The sequence below is a fragment of the Heliangelus exortis genome, chromosome 1 (genome assembly GCF_036169615.1).
Source record: "Heliangelus exortis chromosome 1, bHelExo1.hap1, whole genome shotgun sequence".
NCBI lineage: Eukaryota > Metazoa > Chordata > Aves > Apodiformes > Trochilidae > Heliangelus > Heliangelus exortis.
The window spans coordinates 86511444-86529992 of NC_092422.1; the positions used below are offsets into that span (position 1 = coordinate 86511444).

Consider the following 18549-nt stretch of genomic DNA (forward strand, 5'->3'; position numbering starts at 1 on the left):
CAGGGAAAACTAGTCCTGGTCTACTGAAGATACACAGCTTCTCTAGCATTATTTTTTGCATGTATATTGATCACATGACTACTTTTCCACAAGGTTATTCCCCTGTACTGTTTTCAAGACTCACTCATTTTGAGGCATGACAAAGTTATGCAACTTTGATCAAGACACCATAAGCCTGATCAACTGGAAATACAGCAGAGGAAAGACAGAATAATAGTTTATACCAGCTGGAGATTCCTATTGCTGCTTTCCAGCTTTGCTCTTTGCAAATGATGTGACTGCTTACCTTTCTTGCTCTGGTTATTCTGGCTCAGTAAAAGGGGAGGAGGACAGCAAGAGTGTCCTCTCACAGTTGAGAGATATGCTCTTCCAAGGAGGTAGCCAGGAGAATGGAGTAGCAGTACTAAACACACTGTGAAAACTCTCAATGATTCTCCCTTTCTGTTGCTGTCTATCTACTAAGGAGGAACATCTCCAGTATCTGCTACAGTTGCTACATCTTGCTATCAAAAATAAAACAAAATGGGCGTTTCTTCTTCAAAAGCAGAAATAAAATTCTGCAGAGTCACATGTAGGTGATTTTCTGTAGAGCATTTCTTGTGCCATTCGCTCCAAAGTAGTGGAGGAAGCTTTGCTATGAAATCTGCCAGAGTTCATACTGAGAGAGGAGGGCTGACGAGTCGGAGAATTAATATGAGGAAACAGATTGTCCCTCACAAGTGTACTGAAAAATGATGTAACCATAAGTGGCAGTGGGCTCGCTTCCACATTTTTTTGCTGTGTGGGTTAAAGTTATTTTGGGTAGCACCAATCCTGCCGATGCTACAGCAAGCCCATCCTTCTGAGCAATGGGATGATAATGTTTGCAGAGAGCTCAGGATACGTCCTGTAGAAGCCGAGTAACACCTTGCTTGTACAACAAACCCCTTCTTGCAACCAGGGTTCCCACACACCAAAGGAGAGTTTCAGGGCTCACAAAGCCACCTGGAAACAAAGCCCATAAGAGGCACGGTGCACCCTTTGGTTTAAAGTACTAACATTTGAGAGATCATTTTTTGCAACCATACTAAATCAAATGTGCTGTGCTCTCCAAAGGCATGAGTCATCTGAAAGGAGGTGATGTAGGAGAGGTACAGACTACCCGCCACGAATTACATATGCTGCAAAGTGTTTACAATGAGGCAAGAGATGAACAGATTTTTTTTTTTTTTCCTTAAATGTCTGCCATGAACACCGTATAGAGTCTACATCCTTCACCTTCCAAAGGTGTGCTTTATGTACTTGAGAAGAGACACAGTAAGAACAGAGCCTGGTTTTCAGCAGGCTATAATGCATAGCCAGATGCATGATCACCTGTGTGTCTACCTCTGCACATCGATCCTCTCATGGACAGGAAGAGCAACTTCTGTTCCTGACAGCTCTGACATGAACCCTCAGCCTGAAACTAAACAGCTTGGAGTAAGCAAGCAAAACATCACATCTGGAACTAATCATCAAGGTACAGGTTGATTACCAAAAGGCTTCCACATAATGAAATAAGTTTCATTATGCAAGGCAACATTTGAACTGCTGCATTTATATGGCTTACTTAACTGGTTATAAGTTACAACTGAAGTGTAAATTCTGTCAGCTCTCCCACTACAGACCATGACGATTCTGCAGCCCCACAGAACATTTACATTACTTTTCAAAGATTAATTTCTCACTTAATTTATAATAGGCTATACATGACAGGTTATCCTAGGTACAAACCTACTTGGCTTCTCCAAGCCTTTTTAAGCAATAGTGTAGGTTGTTTCCAGTGTACACAAAATATAAGATAATGGCATTTAAAATATGATTTTTCGTGCACAATGCTAACTTGTACAAATCAAGTGTCTGAACCTACAAGCCTTACAAGCATAAGCAGTTCACATCCTCAGAAAAGCCAGACTATTAGTGCAACAGTAATTTTCAGTATGAGATCAGATTCTACATTATTAAAAGCACATTAAGAAATTCTTACAAGCAAACAACAACAAAAAAAATTCCCATATACCTCTACTCCCCTCCAACCAAGCTAATTTTGAACTTCCTACTTATCAGTTCTTCCATTACAATACTTTTTCTCATGACAGTTTGCCTGCCACTCTCTATTTAATTTCCTTTCTCCTGTGCTTCTCAGACAACATTCTTACTAGGAAAGACAAAAAGCACAGGAAGGGCAAGGAACAGCCTTAAGAAGAAACCCAACTAGAGATTTTGAGAGTTTTTGTTGGTAGTATTTCACATCAATGATTAAGAAATGTGGGTGCCTGTCAATGGACCACTCAACTATAATTTAAGTACTCATTTAGATGACTCATTTACCCGAAGTGGGAGTTGGATGCTGAGCTGAGCACTAAGGTAAGTAGCCATGCATACCAGGAGGGGATGGAAAATGGAAACAAATTAGATGATTCACTGCTGAAACAGGAGGTGACATTTGGACTAAGGAGCCCTCTAAACATTCATTTTAGAAATTTAATCCCCTTTTAAGCTGTATATGGAGAAAGAAAAAGCCATCCACAGGGTAGAAGTTTTGCAAACATCTTAAGGAGGAGAGCAAAGAAGCTGCACACACTGTAGAGACATTCCTCAGCATGAAGAAGAAGAAGAAGTGACAAACTGCCCACAAGAGGAGACACTGATGTCACAGATGCACACTGCAGGGTGCAAGAGGACTCTGAGGTTGCCACACAACTCAGCTATAGAGCCACCTATTCTAGATACTTTGGGACAGACACCTCCCTCTGCAGACCACACAGTCGGCTTGGCCTCCTAATTAAGTAGTCAGTATCTCACGTATGCTCAATACCTGAAGCAGTCTCTGAATCTGTCCTTCCCCATCACTTAGCACATGTTTTGATGCTAGATGAAGCTGGTATTGGGACAGAATCAGCTATACCCACCAGTCAAGATAGGGCTGGGGGTGCAGAGGAGCCTTGCTTCCCACTTTTTTGAACAACAGAGTGACAATACGTATCAGTCCCTTGACTTTTTAATGTTTTCCCAGTATTTCAGAAAAGATGAACATTTCTGAAAGAGTCTACACCTAACTTACCATTTCTCTCTCACGTGTCCATACACATATCCGAACATATATCTTTTTCTTTAACAAAAAGAGACACAAAGCCCACTGCCCATCCCCATCCCTCCCAGCCCCTTCGGGCATACTCACGGCTCCAAAGGGAATAGGCAAGGCGACAGTTTACTCGGCGATAGAGCTGCTTGTTGATGGGCCAGAGGACAAGTGTGCATAGTTGAATGAAGTTAATGATCAGTCCACTCACAACAAAGACAAACCCAATGAGGAGGTGAACTATGAACTGGGTCTTCAGAAAGGCAATGAAGCCCATGATAACCACTCAGAAGCGCTTGCAAGGGCCGTCACTCAGAATAATTGTCCTGAAAGAGAAAGAAAAGAATCAAATTGGATACAGAAACCCTGAGGAAGAGCAAAGCAAGAGCCCTGAAACATTCCACTTGCCTAAGCAACAGGAACCCAGTTCAATAAACACTCTGCTCTCCAAGCCTGCCTCATATGAGTCTTTATTGTCACTGCTGATGGTGCAAATCGCTCCCGAAGATAAGAAGGAATCATTATTTGTAATTTACAGCCCACTAAGAAGATTATTGTTTGCTGAAGATGGCTCTTGCACCTCTCTTCAAACAAAGATCATATAATCAGACTTAATGCTGGGAGGAACACTGCACCCACAGTGAGCCCCAGTGGGTAAACACTGCACAGTGACTGCTGTACCTTCAGGGGTTGCTGTCCCTGAACTCCAAGTGGAGTCCTAGCCCCCACAACCAATAAAGAGCATGTGGAGCCTCTGGAGCTATGCAAACAAACCAACTCCTGCCTGATCAGCCTTCAAAGCCACCACTCTGCACACACACCTTGCAAACAAGCACCAAGAGAGAGCTGCTGGGAGCTGCAGAGAATTTGTCAGGCATTTGCTTTGACTAGAAGAAGACAACAGCCCACCTGAGGAGCAGGTTCTTCATCCTGCAGTGACTTTTGGGATGAAAAGAACAGGGCTGGTCACCCAGAGAGTGAGTCTGGTAAACACTAAGGCACGGAAATGGAAATTAACTATTTCCACATCAGGAAATTATGCTGGAGCAACTTTAGTAACTTCTCACTATGTCAAGCCACAGTTGCATGATAAAATATAAGAGATAGTGTGGGTGTGGAAGCCATTGGAAAACCTTAGGGTGTGCAGCAGTACAAACTTGATCTGGACAGGGCTGTGGTGCAGAATCTTGATTCCACTGAAGTAGCCAGAGCACTTCACCTGGAGCATGTACTATATTTATACCAAGTGCAGGAAGATGAGTGATGCATGAACCAGCAGCAAGACATAGGAACTCAGACAAGCCTGATACAGTACAAATCCTGCCAATTAACCCTACAAAATTTATGTAACAAGCCATCAGGTTGTTATCCACTGAGTACCACAAGTCCTACAACTTCTGGCCAACCAGTATGTCAAACCACAGCCTCAATGTCTCATCCATAAAACAGAAACACAACTCTAACTTTCTGCCACAGCCAAATATGCTCTGTCTTTGCCACTGCTGCAAATAATCAGAACAACCAGTAGATGGTAACAAATACTTTCAGCAAGTCAAGCCCATGAAGGTGATGCTGAAGTTCCCAATGCCCAAAAATAAAGCACATGCCAGCTGTGAAGAACCAAAACATTTTCATTTGCCACTTGCTAACAGAGTGCTGCTATTTATAAAACTTAACAGCAATTTTACTTGTGAAAGCTTGTTTTCTACTGTCTCATCTACAAATCAGGTACTGCCTTTCAAGGAGCAGAATGTCTAGCTTCTGCACAATTCAGATCTATTTACATCATTAGTAATCTACCCACTTCAGAAGCACGTTATGAAGGGAAAAAAAGTCTATTTCAACAGAGCCACTATTGTGCCTACCACAGAAAGCACAGCAAGATGAACAAGGTAACACTGAAACTTAAGAGTAAATAATCTGAATTTTCTTGTGTTTTCTTGTAAGAATGGAAAAAAACATTTCTTCCATAATAAATTATTTGGTGAACAGCTGTTGGGAAGCAACTTGTTTTAAAAAAAAGCAAAGGGTTGCAGAGTACAGTTGTCTCATATGGCCAAAACACTGCACCAGCATTCACATGTACCCTACAGAAGACAGTCATGGCATTTAGTGTTTGGTTCCCTAACACAGCAATGGGCTCAATTTATATTTTCCACTGTCATGCTCTTCAAGTCAATGGATTAAGCACCACCAAACATTAAGCACCATGTTCTTCACTTCAGAGTAATTCTCTTCATCTGTTTTATCTCAAAAACAGTTCAAGCAAACCAGAAAAGAACAATCTCTCTCCCCACTGCTCCCCCAGCTATTTTTTTAATCCCTACATGGATTCTGTACAGCCATGTGAAAGCAGCTTTGCTGATGACCATGTCTGTAATAGTCATTAGATGAGTACTTACTGCCTTTTAGTGCACAGCTTGGCCCCTTCCGGACAAGAGCTCAAAGCACATACAAATAGCATGAAGAAGAATAGAAATGCCAAGTATTAACCTTAAATAAAATGGATTGGCTTCACTTTCACAGCCTTTTTGCTTTGAAAAAAGCCTGGAGCACTCTGGTATTTGTCCTTTATATAATATTCCTGTATTACAGACACGAAGAGATGCATTCTTTCTTACCAGAGAGCTGGAGGTATTGTGCCACGTTGCTCCTCCAGCTTCAATACATGTGGAAAACAGGATTTATTGTGCCACACCAGTGCTGCACCCCACTTGCTGGGCACCATCTCTCTCTGCTGGGACTCCAGAGCTGCATGGCTTTGTCAGGCCAGACAGCACAGCCCCCTCATGCACCAGCACCCAGGCTCACTGCACCCCTCTGCATCTGGGGACTGGAAGACTTACCAGTATTTTACAGAATAAAGAGAAGAGCAGCCAAAACATAGCTGGTTCCTCTCTGACACCTTTCAAGGACAGCATTTGCCCAATTGCTGCATGAAACACAGCTGGCTTACTTCCATTCCCTCTGAAAACAGACAGGGATCAGCTAAAAAATGGGTTAGTCTTGTCTTCCAGTTTCAATGCTGGATACAGAATCTGCCAGAGTGCCTCTTGCCAACCCCCCACTTTAACCTTTAAGATAATTAGAAGTTAATCTTAACCCAGGATTTCTTTACTTTTCTGCATTCCTGCCCATATAGGACAGCCAGGTAATTCAGGGACAAGCCAACAGGCAAAGGGCAATTAGCAGCTGTTTTGCTGAATCCCACCTATGGTCAGGCTGAGAAAAACTATTTCATGGAATGCAGAGAAGAAACACTTTTGCCTTTGACACATATACAGAGATCAGCTAAGTGAAGTGCCTAGGAAATAACACCTTCCCTATCTTAAGACAGCAAGTCTCAGCACTATTCATTTTTTCTACTTTAAAGTATATCCATATCACATGTATATTCAACGAGCTGCTGGTAATTTTTTTTTTCCCTTTTCTTTTTGTAAAGCACATTGCAACTTCACAGCATGGACCTTTCTCCCCAAAACCTCCGTTTGCAGCCGCACTGAGAACTACAGGCAACTTCAGTATCCTCCCTGCTTTCACATCCTTGCCAAGTGCCTACTTTCCACAGCCATGCTGCAGGGCAGCCCAAAAGTAACCAAACCAGCTCAAACCAAACTTTCATAAAATCAGAGACCATTCTCCATAGCACTGATGTTTCCATTCTCTGATGAAAAAGTTCTTCAATGCTTTGCATACTTTTGGGCTCCCACCCTTATTTACATACATCTTGAGTAAAGGAGAAGGGGGCAAAAGTCCTACAGCTTTCCTGAGTCATGTCTCCAGGCTCCATGTTCTGGTGGGTTCTCTGGTATTCAAAAGATACTACAGGCCTCTCAGTAGAAGGAGGACTACAACATTTTCTTTTACTCAGCTTTCTACATTCATGAAAGTCCTAATGATTAAACTGATTCAAGAATTCTACCTCCCTGTTAAATGCCACTGAAATGTGCCACCAAGTTCAAAAGCCATCAGAAGAGAGAATGACAGAGATGGCCTCATTTCATTAAGAAATTAGGTTAAAAAAGCAGACGCACAATGTGCACCAAGTACATTACAGCCAATTCATGGAAATATGGTTACTTATGAACTCAAAACTAAAAATTCAGCAATTAATCATTCTATAATTTAGTATTTCCAGGTCAAACTACAGGTTTTAATTAATATACTGCTGTCATGTGCACAATTCCTGTGAAGCTCATGAAGCATGCATGAATATCAGCATGACACTACAAAACTGGTCCACTGATTCTAATATTCCAACCCAGTGAGAATTAATGTGTTTGACCATAACAAAAACAGCAGCAGCTGGTACTCACTAGCCTTTTGCCTTCAGTTTTTCTGAGCATGCTGTTGACATTTTCCAGCTGCTTCTGCTCTACCATACCATATTTATCTCCACTTACGAAATTAATTACAGACATCTTTTGTACTGATGTGCTGTCTTCACCCTGAATCCTGGTATTTTACCTACCTCATAGCCTTTTTGCTAATTGAGGTACTGAATGAAAACCTTACATAACTGAATCCTATCTTTTACCAACACGCTGTAAAATACTGTTTTTCAAACTGAGCTTTGTAAGCCTCCTTGATGGCTGAAAAAACTTGATAAACCCTATCTATAAAGAAAGGTGAATAACCTTACAAGTCAGAAGTAGTACAAAAGGTATTTTGTTGGCCTTGTCTCAAGTTTTTCCTCACCATTTTTCAGAATTCTACAAACCCTGCTCATTGAAAACACACAAGGAAAATTAAAAGCTATTTTTTAATTCAAAGCGAGGATTATCTGTTCCATGGTCTGTTGCATGTATATTAGGAATACAGGTACAAATAGCAGCAGCCAGGAGCTGAAGAAAATGTTTCTTCCCTTACTATATTTCCTACCTTCCAGATTTCTCTGATGATCCAACTCAGGCTTTCTTTTCAAAGCAACTATGAAAATCATTACCATAGGCAACTTTTCCCTTACCTACCCATACAAGCCCAGAAAACCCCAAAATACTAACCAGCTTCCCAAAAGTGAAGACAGAGATGTGAAGGAAAGCTTTCAAAATGCCACTGCCTATACTCGGTTTGGTAGATACATAAAAACACAGGTCCCAGTCTCACTTTTCTAATATTCCTCAGAACTACCACATTGCCACAAGGACAGCAGATTATTTTCCTGGAATTTTCTGGGACATGGCACACAAAAACACACTGATCACCTTATGAGTTGCGTTCAGTACTTAAAAGTAATTACCCCGGTTATGTCTAGCAATTTTTCTTTGCAGAACATGCAGTATTTTTCTAGCTAAAAGACAAAAGTGAAGCAGCTACTCAAGTTCTAGAAGTGTAATGATATATTCATAGCAACTATGGAAAAAAATTCAGGAAGAAAGTAGATCATCAATGGTCTTTGACTTCCTGCACTGTACCACATCTCCTTTTGGGATGAGAAACCTGGCAGCCCAACCCACATGATGCAGCAGTGTTAAAAAACCAAGAGTATTTACCTAGGGCTTTGCCCTAGACTTTAAAAAAGCAACTTGAGTCTCCAGCCCACTTTGCCATGACACCACTAGAAACAGTCTCCACACAGGCCTGATTTTGGAAGTATAGTTTTAGAAAAAACACAGTTTTAGACAGCCACAGCTAAGTAAGCTAAAAGCTTCTTACATCAACAGCAGTGAATCAGCATAGCTAACAAGCAAATGAAAAGAAATCAGTTGTAACAACAGTTTTGGTATCCATTTGAACAGTCTGTACTAAGGATTCTCCAGATGTACTGTAAAAATAGACAACTATTCAATCACATCCCACACAGCATTACAAACTGTCTACAACAGACCTAGGCTTTTAGCTAAATCATGATGGAAAGATTATCTTACTTTCTCCTATAATATAGGTCTAATATAGGTCTAATTTCCTTGCACATCCTTCAGTGAAATGTTGGGCTGATTCAGAGTTCATTAAAAATCCTACTTGTCATGAGCTTCTAAAATTGAAGAGTATGCATGAGGCCCTTAAGATAAACGTGACAGAGATGCAAATTTATTTCTGAGTTATAAGAAGTAGAAATGTGATCCCAAAAACATGTTACCCTCGTGAAATTAGATGAGAACTTATTTCTTGCAGTTTTGTCAATCTTGGCTTTGAAACAGCACCACAGCCAGTTTCTAGAATAGGTCAAAGGGAAAAGATTATCACCATTATCTGCCTGAAATACATTCATTATATTTGATCTTGATTTAAGGTCCATTAAATCACCGAAACCCCCACTAACGTCAACTGGTTTAGCTCAGTATCTGTAGAGGGTTTTTTTAAGAGAATTGTTTAATTCCATCAAATAGAAATCCTTTTGCTTGACTCATCATCCTAATGAGATTCCAATACTTCACGGCTAAAAAAAAAACCCCAGAACAACAACCAACAAGAAACTGTGCACATTCCTCTCACACTCATCATAATTTAATAGGCATATGGAATGAGAGGTCCCAAAGAAGTTATTTAATTTTATTCTATCAGAGGTAGAATGTAGGTATTAACTGCAGCCATGGCTCCAAGTGATAAGTATTGGAATGGTCACTCAGAAAAATGACAACCACATGAGGAGCATTCATCCTCAACAGAAACACTAGTTCCTGTTCATGCCTCCTCCACCTTATAAATCTTTAATTTTATTATTAAAAGACTAAGTTTACCCTTTAGGAAAGAGAAGGCCACAAAATAAAATGCACATGTGAATAATTTCTGAGTACCAGCGAGACCCCATTGAGGAGTGATCACAGGAAGGCATCCCTTCAATTGCTTCACTTGGGCATGGCCCCCCCATGGGGAGGCTTTCATGTGCCCAGAGCATCTCCTGTCACAGCAACAGCCCCCCCCACACAGCCCTATAAGAAGCATTCGTAAGAGGTCCACATCCAGTCAGGACTTGGGCCCTGGTGACCCTTCCCGCTTTTAATGTCAGGTTCAAGATATGGGTTGCTCTAAGAAGAAATAATAAATCAAGATAATCAGATGTTGAACTCGAATTTTGTAGATAGAAGACCACAGAACACATAAACGAGGCAAAGAAAACCATTCCAACAACTTGATGGAACCAGGAGAATATATTACAGCTCCTGACACTACGGATCACTGCACTCCAGGGGCAGTTTTCCCTCTTCCCAGCCGTAAATGAAGTGCTTCTGACAGCATTAAGTCTCTTCACCAGCTGCAGAAGCCATTGTGCTTATGCCTCTGCTAGGGATGAAATTACATTTTTCCAACCTGTTGCTACAATATTATGGCTGAAAACACAAGAAACATTAAAATGGCTATTTTCCAAATTTAATTTAAACAAACTTTTAATCGGTCTTGGCACATGCAAAAAGAGAAAAGGAAAAAAAAAACAGAGAGCAAGCATAAACAAATTCAATTTCTCCTCAGTACACTCAGCTAACTTGTCCTCGATTTGAAGTAATGGATCAGATAACCAAGATGAATTCTGACTTGCTTAGAAATCCGCTGGCTGCAAGGCAGCCAACACAAGGAAGCAGAACTGCTTGAGAAACCTTCCTCACTGCAAGCATCTCTAGCAATGACAAGAGCAACAGTACTTCCATTTGGATTCTCTGCCCACAACAGGGAAGCAAATAATATTCTCTTCTGAGCTCACTGGGTAAAACCAGCCCAGACAATTCTGATGTCACAGCAGAGTATCACTAAAATAGGCTAACATCAGTTTTGCCCACGAAACAACCACAGTGTACTTGCAAGACACTACAGGATTCTCTGTCTCTCTACTTCAATACCTGACTGTGCATGCCTGTAACTTGTTTTTCAGAATGGCAAACAGTGCCTCATGGTTTAGTCAACTTAGGATGGTTTCTATTATGGTATGTAACTTACAACTGCTAGTAGGTGTTTGTGTGCTCTTTCTCCCCTTGTATACATGCACGAATTTGTCATCAATCAGCCTGCAGTCTGGCACTTTTGCTTCAGTATAAATAACATATAAAGTTAATTTTTCCTAAAGCTGTAATTACAAAGCCTTAACTGTATAGTAAATTTAGATTAGGTAATAATTTGCAAGTTTGCCTCATTTCTCATAGATACAGATGAGTTTTGTGGGTATATGCAAATTTACAGAGACCTTATAGAACTCAGCCTTAATAAACCTTGGCCTAAACTTGAGTATTGCTGATTACAAATATTTAACCAACTGCAAGCATTTCAGCTCAAGTTCTTTCTTTGAACTGCTTGCTAGCAAGAGAAAAAACAAAACAAAAGAACAAATCTGTAACTTACCTTGTTCTATATGGCATAAGAAATTAGCCTAATTTTGAAAACCAAAGACAGGCAGACACATTACTTCTAGTTTCACCTTTAATGGAAAGGGGAAAACTCAACAATTAGGGGCAAAAAAATTTAAGAGCTTTTAAATTCTGGTCTCCTGAACCAAAAAGAAATGGCACTTGTCTTCCTGCAGCTGAGCTAAGCTAAACTGCAAGTTAACATGCATATTTTAATCCATCAGCTTCCCAATTAAAGGGTGCTGGTAATCCAAGAGCTCAGTGAGGGTCTCACACCCCTTCCCAGTGCTGACTGCTCCTCCTGGGAGCTATACAGGGCTGTGTCTTTGCCTTTCTTTGCAGCACTCCCAAAGTGAGCCTCCCGAACACCACCTTCTTGATGCAGCCATGCTCAGAGACATAAGCACTGACTCAGGGTGAGAGGGGCTGTGCTGCCAGCAGCCTGATGGCCTGGCAAGATGTGGCAGGAATGGACCTCCCTGGCTCTTACATGGAAAGGGAGAAGAAAAGACTGCAATTTAAAAGAAAAAGGGACTAGAAACAGGGGAAAATACCAGCACACAGCAAGACATTTTATGCTGAAATTCACGGAGCTAGAACACTGTCGTATTCCATGTATTTTAAGAAATAAATAGGAACAATTATCCCATTTTGCAAATTTCTCATGCCTCTAGACAGACTGTTAAACGTGACTTAGTCAGAAGTGACTGTCAAACACCTCCTGTCAGTCTTGCTCCTTCTCTTGGGAGCTTGTAAATCACCCCTCTGCCCTTTCTGTTTGGGGACAGCTAGTCACCCCCCATTTGCATCTTCAGATAAAACCCTGAAGCTTCTGCCCTCAGGATGGCATGCTGCTAATCCTTTGTAACTTGACAGTTCCCTTTTCTTTCCCTCACATTATACTCTCTCTCTTCTTCTATTTTTTTGTTTTTTTGTTTTGTTTTGTGATTTTGTTTTTGTTGTTGTTGTTGTTAAACACCCCAGCAATTTCCTGGGCCTGTGCAAGATTCCTGCTGCGTGCCACAGCAGATTTATGTCATTCAAACATTGTTCACAGCACTGGAGGCATCTGGTTTTCAGTTTGCACACCTACCCCAGATTCTGAGAGATGCAGCCAAGTTTCCAGCTAGCTTAGGTTTTGAGAGCAGAAACAGCCTCAGAGAAGCTCTTGGACAATTCAGCACACTCTGACAGGTCTAGTAGGTCCACTTCAGCTCTCTAAAGGAGAGACAAATATTTTCTGTCCTGCTAGCTGCTATGTGCAGTGTCACTCTGAGTGCACCAGCAGGCTGTCCTGCCCAGTTTCAAGTATAACAGATGATAGGCAACACTAGGATGCGGTACCGCCAAACAGTACCAGGAAGCTGGTACCAAACAGTACTGGGATGCTCTTGGTGCTAAATGCTCCCTCAATTTTTCCCAAACAGGTTCACTCATCAGTGACATCCAAGAACAGACTTCAGTGGCATCTTCAATAAACATTGTGCATCTCTTTACCCCTACATGCAAAGGAATAGATACCTATGAGAGCCAACAACTAGATGGAAGTTGATCCACAGCCCAGCAGCATCTCACACAGCGTTTAACCACTGTGCTTGCAGTGAATAAAAATGCCACCAGCACAAGACATTTAAGCATGTTTGAATGCTTGTCGTGAGAAATCAGCCAACAAACCTCTAATAATGACAGCCTGCGTGCTTCTGACTTAGTCCCAAAGTTACACTGCAGGCATGGGAAATCTTTTCCTTAATGACAGCATCCAGCTTTAGAATGTTACAGATACAAAGCATATCCCCACAGGCACCTGCCGACTGCCTGCTTCCTTGTGCTGCTCATGCTTTCTCTGCTGCTAAGCTGTGACTTACTAGTTCTTGTGCAGTTCCACACTTATGTGGCTTTAAGGTCTCTAAGCCTCAGCTAGCCAAAATGGAGAGTGGACAGAGTGGAGCAACAGCCCACAGCTGTCCGTAGATATCTGGTCTGATACCCCCACCACCACCTACCACCTCTTTCTTAAGCCTGAGGAGGAGCCACCTTCTCTCACAGAAAGGAAAGGATGTAAAATACTTTTCCACTGTGTAGCAGTGGGATTAAGTGGCTGAAAACACACACGCCCACTCTTGCAGCTGGGGCTGGAAAATCTTTGTCTTCCCCATGACAGAGGACCCCAGACCTCTGGGCAGGGGAGCAGGAAGCCACATCCTTGTCCCTGGAAGGAGACGGATGAAGAGGATGACCTGTTATAGCCAGTTTTATAGCTCATCCTGTGGATACTCTGGAGGTCTGGTAAATTTGGTGGATTAGCCATTGTACTGACACCCTCATACAAAGACCTCCAGCTACCACCAGGTCTCAGCACGATAAGGCAAAAGTTGACAAAAGCGCAGCTTGGAAGATCACTTTGCTCATAAACAGGAAAACACTTACATAAAATATATACAGAATTGCATATAAATAAATAAAAACAGCTTTTATAATTACATATAAATTCAATATATAATATGCACAAGACATACCAGCAATTGTAGACCTGACAGGATTTCATTTTAACCCTGTAGTTATGTCATCAGCATTTGGAAATAAATGAAGCACAGAAAACTAACATTATAATCAGAGAAAGGGTGGGAAGTGGAAGCTAAAAGACTACACAATTTACAAGTCAAGTCAAAAGGCTGGGATGGCCATAATCAATGCTTTTCCTCAAGTTAGCTCATTATTTGTTCAGACTTACTGCACTTTACACACCTGTGCAATTGCTACAGAGTACTGTGACCCCACAGATCTGTGGCAAAGCTTGCATTTTGACAGAAGTATGAATCCTCCTTTTTTCAGGCAATGTGGCAGGAGTATCAAGCTTCTTTCATGTCCACACAAGTAATCAATGCCAGTTAATTTCTTCCCCTGAGCCAAGACATAGATTATCAAATACAGAGTCACAGGAAAGTTAATTTTAACAGCTTATATATCCACTCTTTCCAGAAAGGACAGAGAAAAAGTAATTCTACCCATTTCCTAGAGAAGCAGTCAATGATCAGAGCCTGTCAGTGCTTAACAGGCATTTGGACAGTGCCCTTAATACGCTCTGACTTCTGGTCAGCCCTGAATTGCTCAGGCACCATCAGGACCAGATGATCACTGCAGGTCCCTTCCAACTGAAATAGTCTGTTCAGTTCTGTTCTTAACTGGCTTGGAATCAATTCTCACCTTGCACTGAACTTCACAAAGGCTACAGAAAACCTACATGGGATAGATCTTCATGTGATAAATCTTCATTTTCTACTGCTCTTGTTCTCCCTGAAGGTTACTGTTACTGCTTCACCAAAACCTTGAATATTGGTGGGCACTGTTGCACTGCCTATCCCAGGCACTGACACAGTTCCCACAGCTGCAATGTGCCAGGAGGGGCTTAGAGAGCAGGGACCAAAGCACAGAAGCCTTCCTTGCACCCCAGCTGGACCCACCCTCAGCCCTACAATCCCCCCTTCAGTTTATATGAGAAGGTGGGCAACAGCAACAACGTACATACATAGAGTGAAGCAGAAATATAAGCCAGATTTTTAGGTCAGTTTCCATATTATTATTAATAATAATATTAGTAATAATAAAAATTCAATGTGCTCTGGTTGCTTAAAATTCTGAAAGAAAACTGAGTAGTCTATTACAAGACTAATTAGCCACAGAAATAGCTGAAGTTGTAAGTCGTCTCAGTGAGTTCTCAATATAGCTGAAAAAGGGGCTCTTTCAAAATTTTGATGGGCTCAGGACCACCTGACTGGAGGTCAAGTCAAGATTTAACCACCAGGAAATCACATTCTGCATCTAGCAGCTCTATTATTTCCAGCCCTCCCCATGGAGCAAGTGCTGATACCAACATATTCCCATCAAACGTAAGCATTTTCAATTCCTCTTGTGAAGGAAGACTTTTTGCCTTAATTACTTCTCATTTCGATAGAGCTAGTAGGTGTAGTGAGACTATTTTCTTCATTTCAACTCGTTCATTCCAAGTTGAAAACGGACTGCAAGTCAAAAATGAACAAGCCTCTTGCAATCTCTGAATAAAAAAACAGGTGTAAGAAAACGAGGTCCCTGAATTTTACGTGGAGCCAGACTTTCCCTGGCACTTACATCTTTCCTTACAGTAGACTTCTGTTCTTAAAGTGAACATGAGCTGGCTGTGGTTACCTGCTTTAGTGAGAAGAATACTGTCTAGAGTGGGTTTCCAGAGTCATTCAATAGCCCTCCAAAGCTTTGGTTCTTTCTAAAGTCATTAAGCAAGACAGTTTGACTGTGCAGGCAAAAATGAATTTTTACAAATACAGAAATCTGAAGCTACTACAATTACAATGGATATCCTAAAACAGGATTTGGCCAGATCTATGTCTAGATGCTGACAGTAGCACTTTTAAGCATTAAATGAATGATACCACACAAGGGAAAACACTAACAAATTGTATTTAAAGAGTAACAAACAGTTCTGTCATCACCTTGACTCCCACTTTTTAACTTGAGATTAACACGTGCTTTTTATCTAGTTAAGTTAATCTAGTTAATTTCAGAGTGCCTCCACCCTCACTGAAGGTAGAGGTTCACGGACAGCAAATGGCCAGAGCATTAGCCAGCCAGCAGCCTGCTGAAATAGCAAATAATTAGGGAATTTAAATCATTACGAATTTTTTCTATATAACTCAAATATGTTTCCTAACACAAGTAATCCAACACTCTTTAGAGAACAGCAAAAGGTCTAAAGAAGTACAAGTTAAATATTGCATAAAAAGGCATCGCTTGGAAAACAGTGTCCGTTTCCAGATCACTGTATGGTTTCCTCAATGACAAAAATGCACAGCTCCCAGATGTCCCTTGGAGTCCCTCCCCTGCATGGAGGCCCCTTTTCCAAAATGCATAAACAAAACAGAAAACCATACATATGGGACTGCCACTACTGAGGTCAACAGTAAATTCAATCCAAGCACTCAAAGGGAAGCACAAACCTTCCTCAAAACAGCAACTTCCCTACATCCCTATGGAGCCAAGGGCAGGGAAGGTGCCCAAACCTGACTCACAAGTGCTCTGGGAGCTATGAGGAAAGGGAAGACAAGAGCCTTGCAGTACACAAAGCTACAGGCTGAGAGACTAAAGGGGATACAGAAGCAAAGCAGCACAGGGGAGAAGACATCACCACGGGACCACAATTCCCCCTGCAGCCTGTATGCTTGAATTCACAATATGAAGAAGTCTTCCATCCATCGTTCTCCAGTTCCGTGTTAATTATATTAAGCATGCTATTTCCCTCCCCTCACTACATGCAAATACAGCAGCTATGTCAGAAGAAATCCTTGTAACTTGAATGTTTCCCCCCACCACTTGCTGACTCTACAGAACAAAATGACAGCCTGGTGCTCTGACTTTAATCTGATAGCTAGCCACTACCATGTTACAGAGACAGAGTTAATGTCACCACTACAACACTCTGATTTAGTCAAGCAAAAGGAGCTTACTAATGGTGAGAAAAAACCCTCTGAATTGGGCTGTTTCCTAACCCCCTGGAGGGGGGAAGGAAGCCGCACCCATGGGCACAGGCACATCACACTGGCACAGCTCTCTTCAGCTCTGCCCCATACCTCAGCTTCCTTCCACCAGATTCACTCCCAGGGGGTAAGCAAAGCAACAGCTTGTCAATATAAACGTTTTCCAGGCACATCGAGAGGACAGTAAACCTAATATATCCCCGACTTGTCTCTTGTCCATGAAAGTGCCTGTTTTCAGCAGTGTGGCTTCTATTATTGATCCCTTGAGAACAGCAAAGATTTGTTTTCAACTCTCCCCTCACCATAGCAATACACGTACAAGTAGAAAGACAGCCTATTTAGTAAAATGAATTTGATGCTATTCCTGAACACAAGATACAAAATTGTATCCAAGTGGTTTGCATTTTTACATTAATTTCTCAATAACTCAAGTTTCCATCAAATTTCTGTCATCACAAGTCACTTCCTCAGTTGCATTTTCTGCTGAAAGAACTTCGAACAAGGGCTATTATATTTTAACTTTGTAAAGAGCATTTTTTCCTGACATTTCACATCATAGCATCATTTCTAGTTAGTTTTCTCTGCAAAGCTTCTCCCTTTTCTCTTTGTTAATGCATTCTCAATACCTAAACTCCGACAGCATTTTTGTCATGATACCTACTCCCATATACACAGCAAATTGGTCTCCTCCATCTTTCCCTGAGTGATAGCTCCTGCAAGCACTTTGTGATCTTTGCTACACATCTCAGATTTTTTCTTTCAGTTTCTAGTTTTATAAAGAAATTAGATCATGCATAAGTGAATAGAGTACACTTGTGACAGTGATGTGGGGGATATCATCTTTGATCAATTACTGATAAACATATATTTCAGACTATAGGACAAGAGAGAGAAGGAGTGCAACCCTAGCTGCTGACAGCATCCATTTTCCTGGCACACTCCTAATACAAGATGACAAATTAGTCCTTCATATAGACAAGGCCAAACTGCAGGCACATATGGTTTGATTTTCTCCTTTCCAGGCAAAACAGCCACCAAAGAAAACCCATGGGTTGCTTCCAGGCTTACTTCAGCTTCAGGGCCACCTAACTTAAAATGTTTGCTTTTGCTTTGGAAACTGGCCTCTCCCAAGAAGCAGCCTCTGTGAAAGGTGACCTAATTGTTTGCCTTTGGACGTGGGCTACTAAGAAGGCATTTCAATTCCCAGAATTTTGGGTGTGATTATTTGCTTCAGTATGAAGTCATCTTGGGACAACACGTCACAAAGCCCAACCACGGACACAGCTTCTCTTGCCTGGTCACCTTCTGCCTGTCTGCAATACCAGAACATGCTCAGTGCAAAGGCAGACAGCACTGCACCCACTCCTCAGTCACCATGTTGGGCACAGACAGGATGGACATTACAGACACACCCTCTGCATTAGGGACACACATCCCATCAGAGCACACGCTCCCCCACTGACAGCTCACAAGCATCTAAGTCAAACACAAACCTTGGGAAGATCAAAAACTTCTCACTAACAACAGCTCTTCATGTTCCCAGAACAACTTCTGAAAGGAATTAACAGAAAAGCCAGCTCCACACCAAGGTTTCCTTTCTCTCTTTCCAGTCATTAAAAGATGACACCAGTTTGTACCATTAACTAAC

At 41.6% G+C, this 18549-nt stretch overlaps 1 protein-coding gene across 13 annotated transcripts in view; it reads right to left on the minus strand.

The window, feature by feature from the left end:
* AGPAT3 (1-acylglycerol-3-phosphate O-acyltransferase 3) overlaps positions 1 to 18549 on the minus strand; it is a 92511-nt gene that overhangs the window by 14458 nt on the left and 59504 nt on the right. For all 13 annotated transcript variants that reach the window (XM_071751967.1, XM_071751948.1, XM_071751912.1 and 10 more), the window contains one exon: positions 3200 to 3426. In XM_071751967.1, the coding sequence (XP_071608068.1) occupies positions 3200 to 3377 (178 nt within the window). In that variant the 5' untranslated portion in view covers positions 3378 to 3426. The remainder of the gene's footprint in view (positions 1 to 3199; positions 3427 to 18549) is intronic.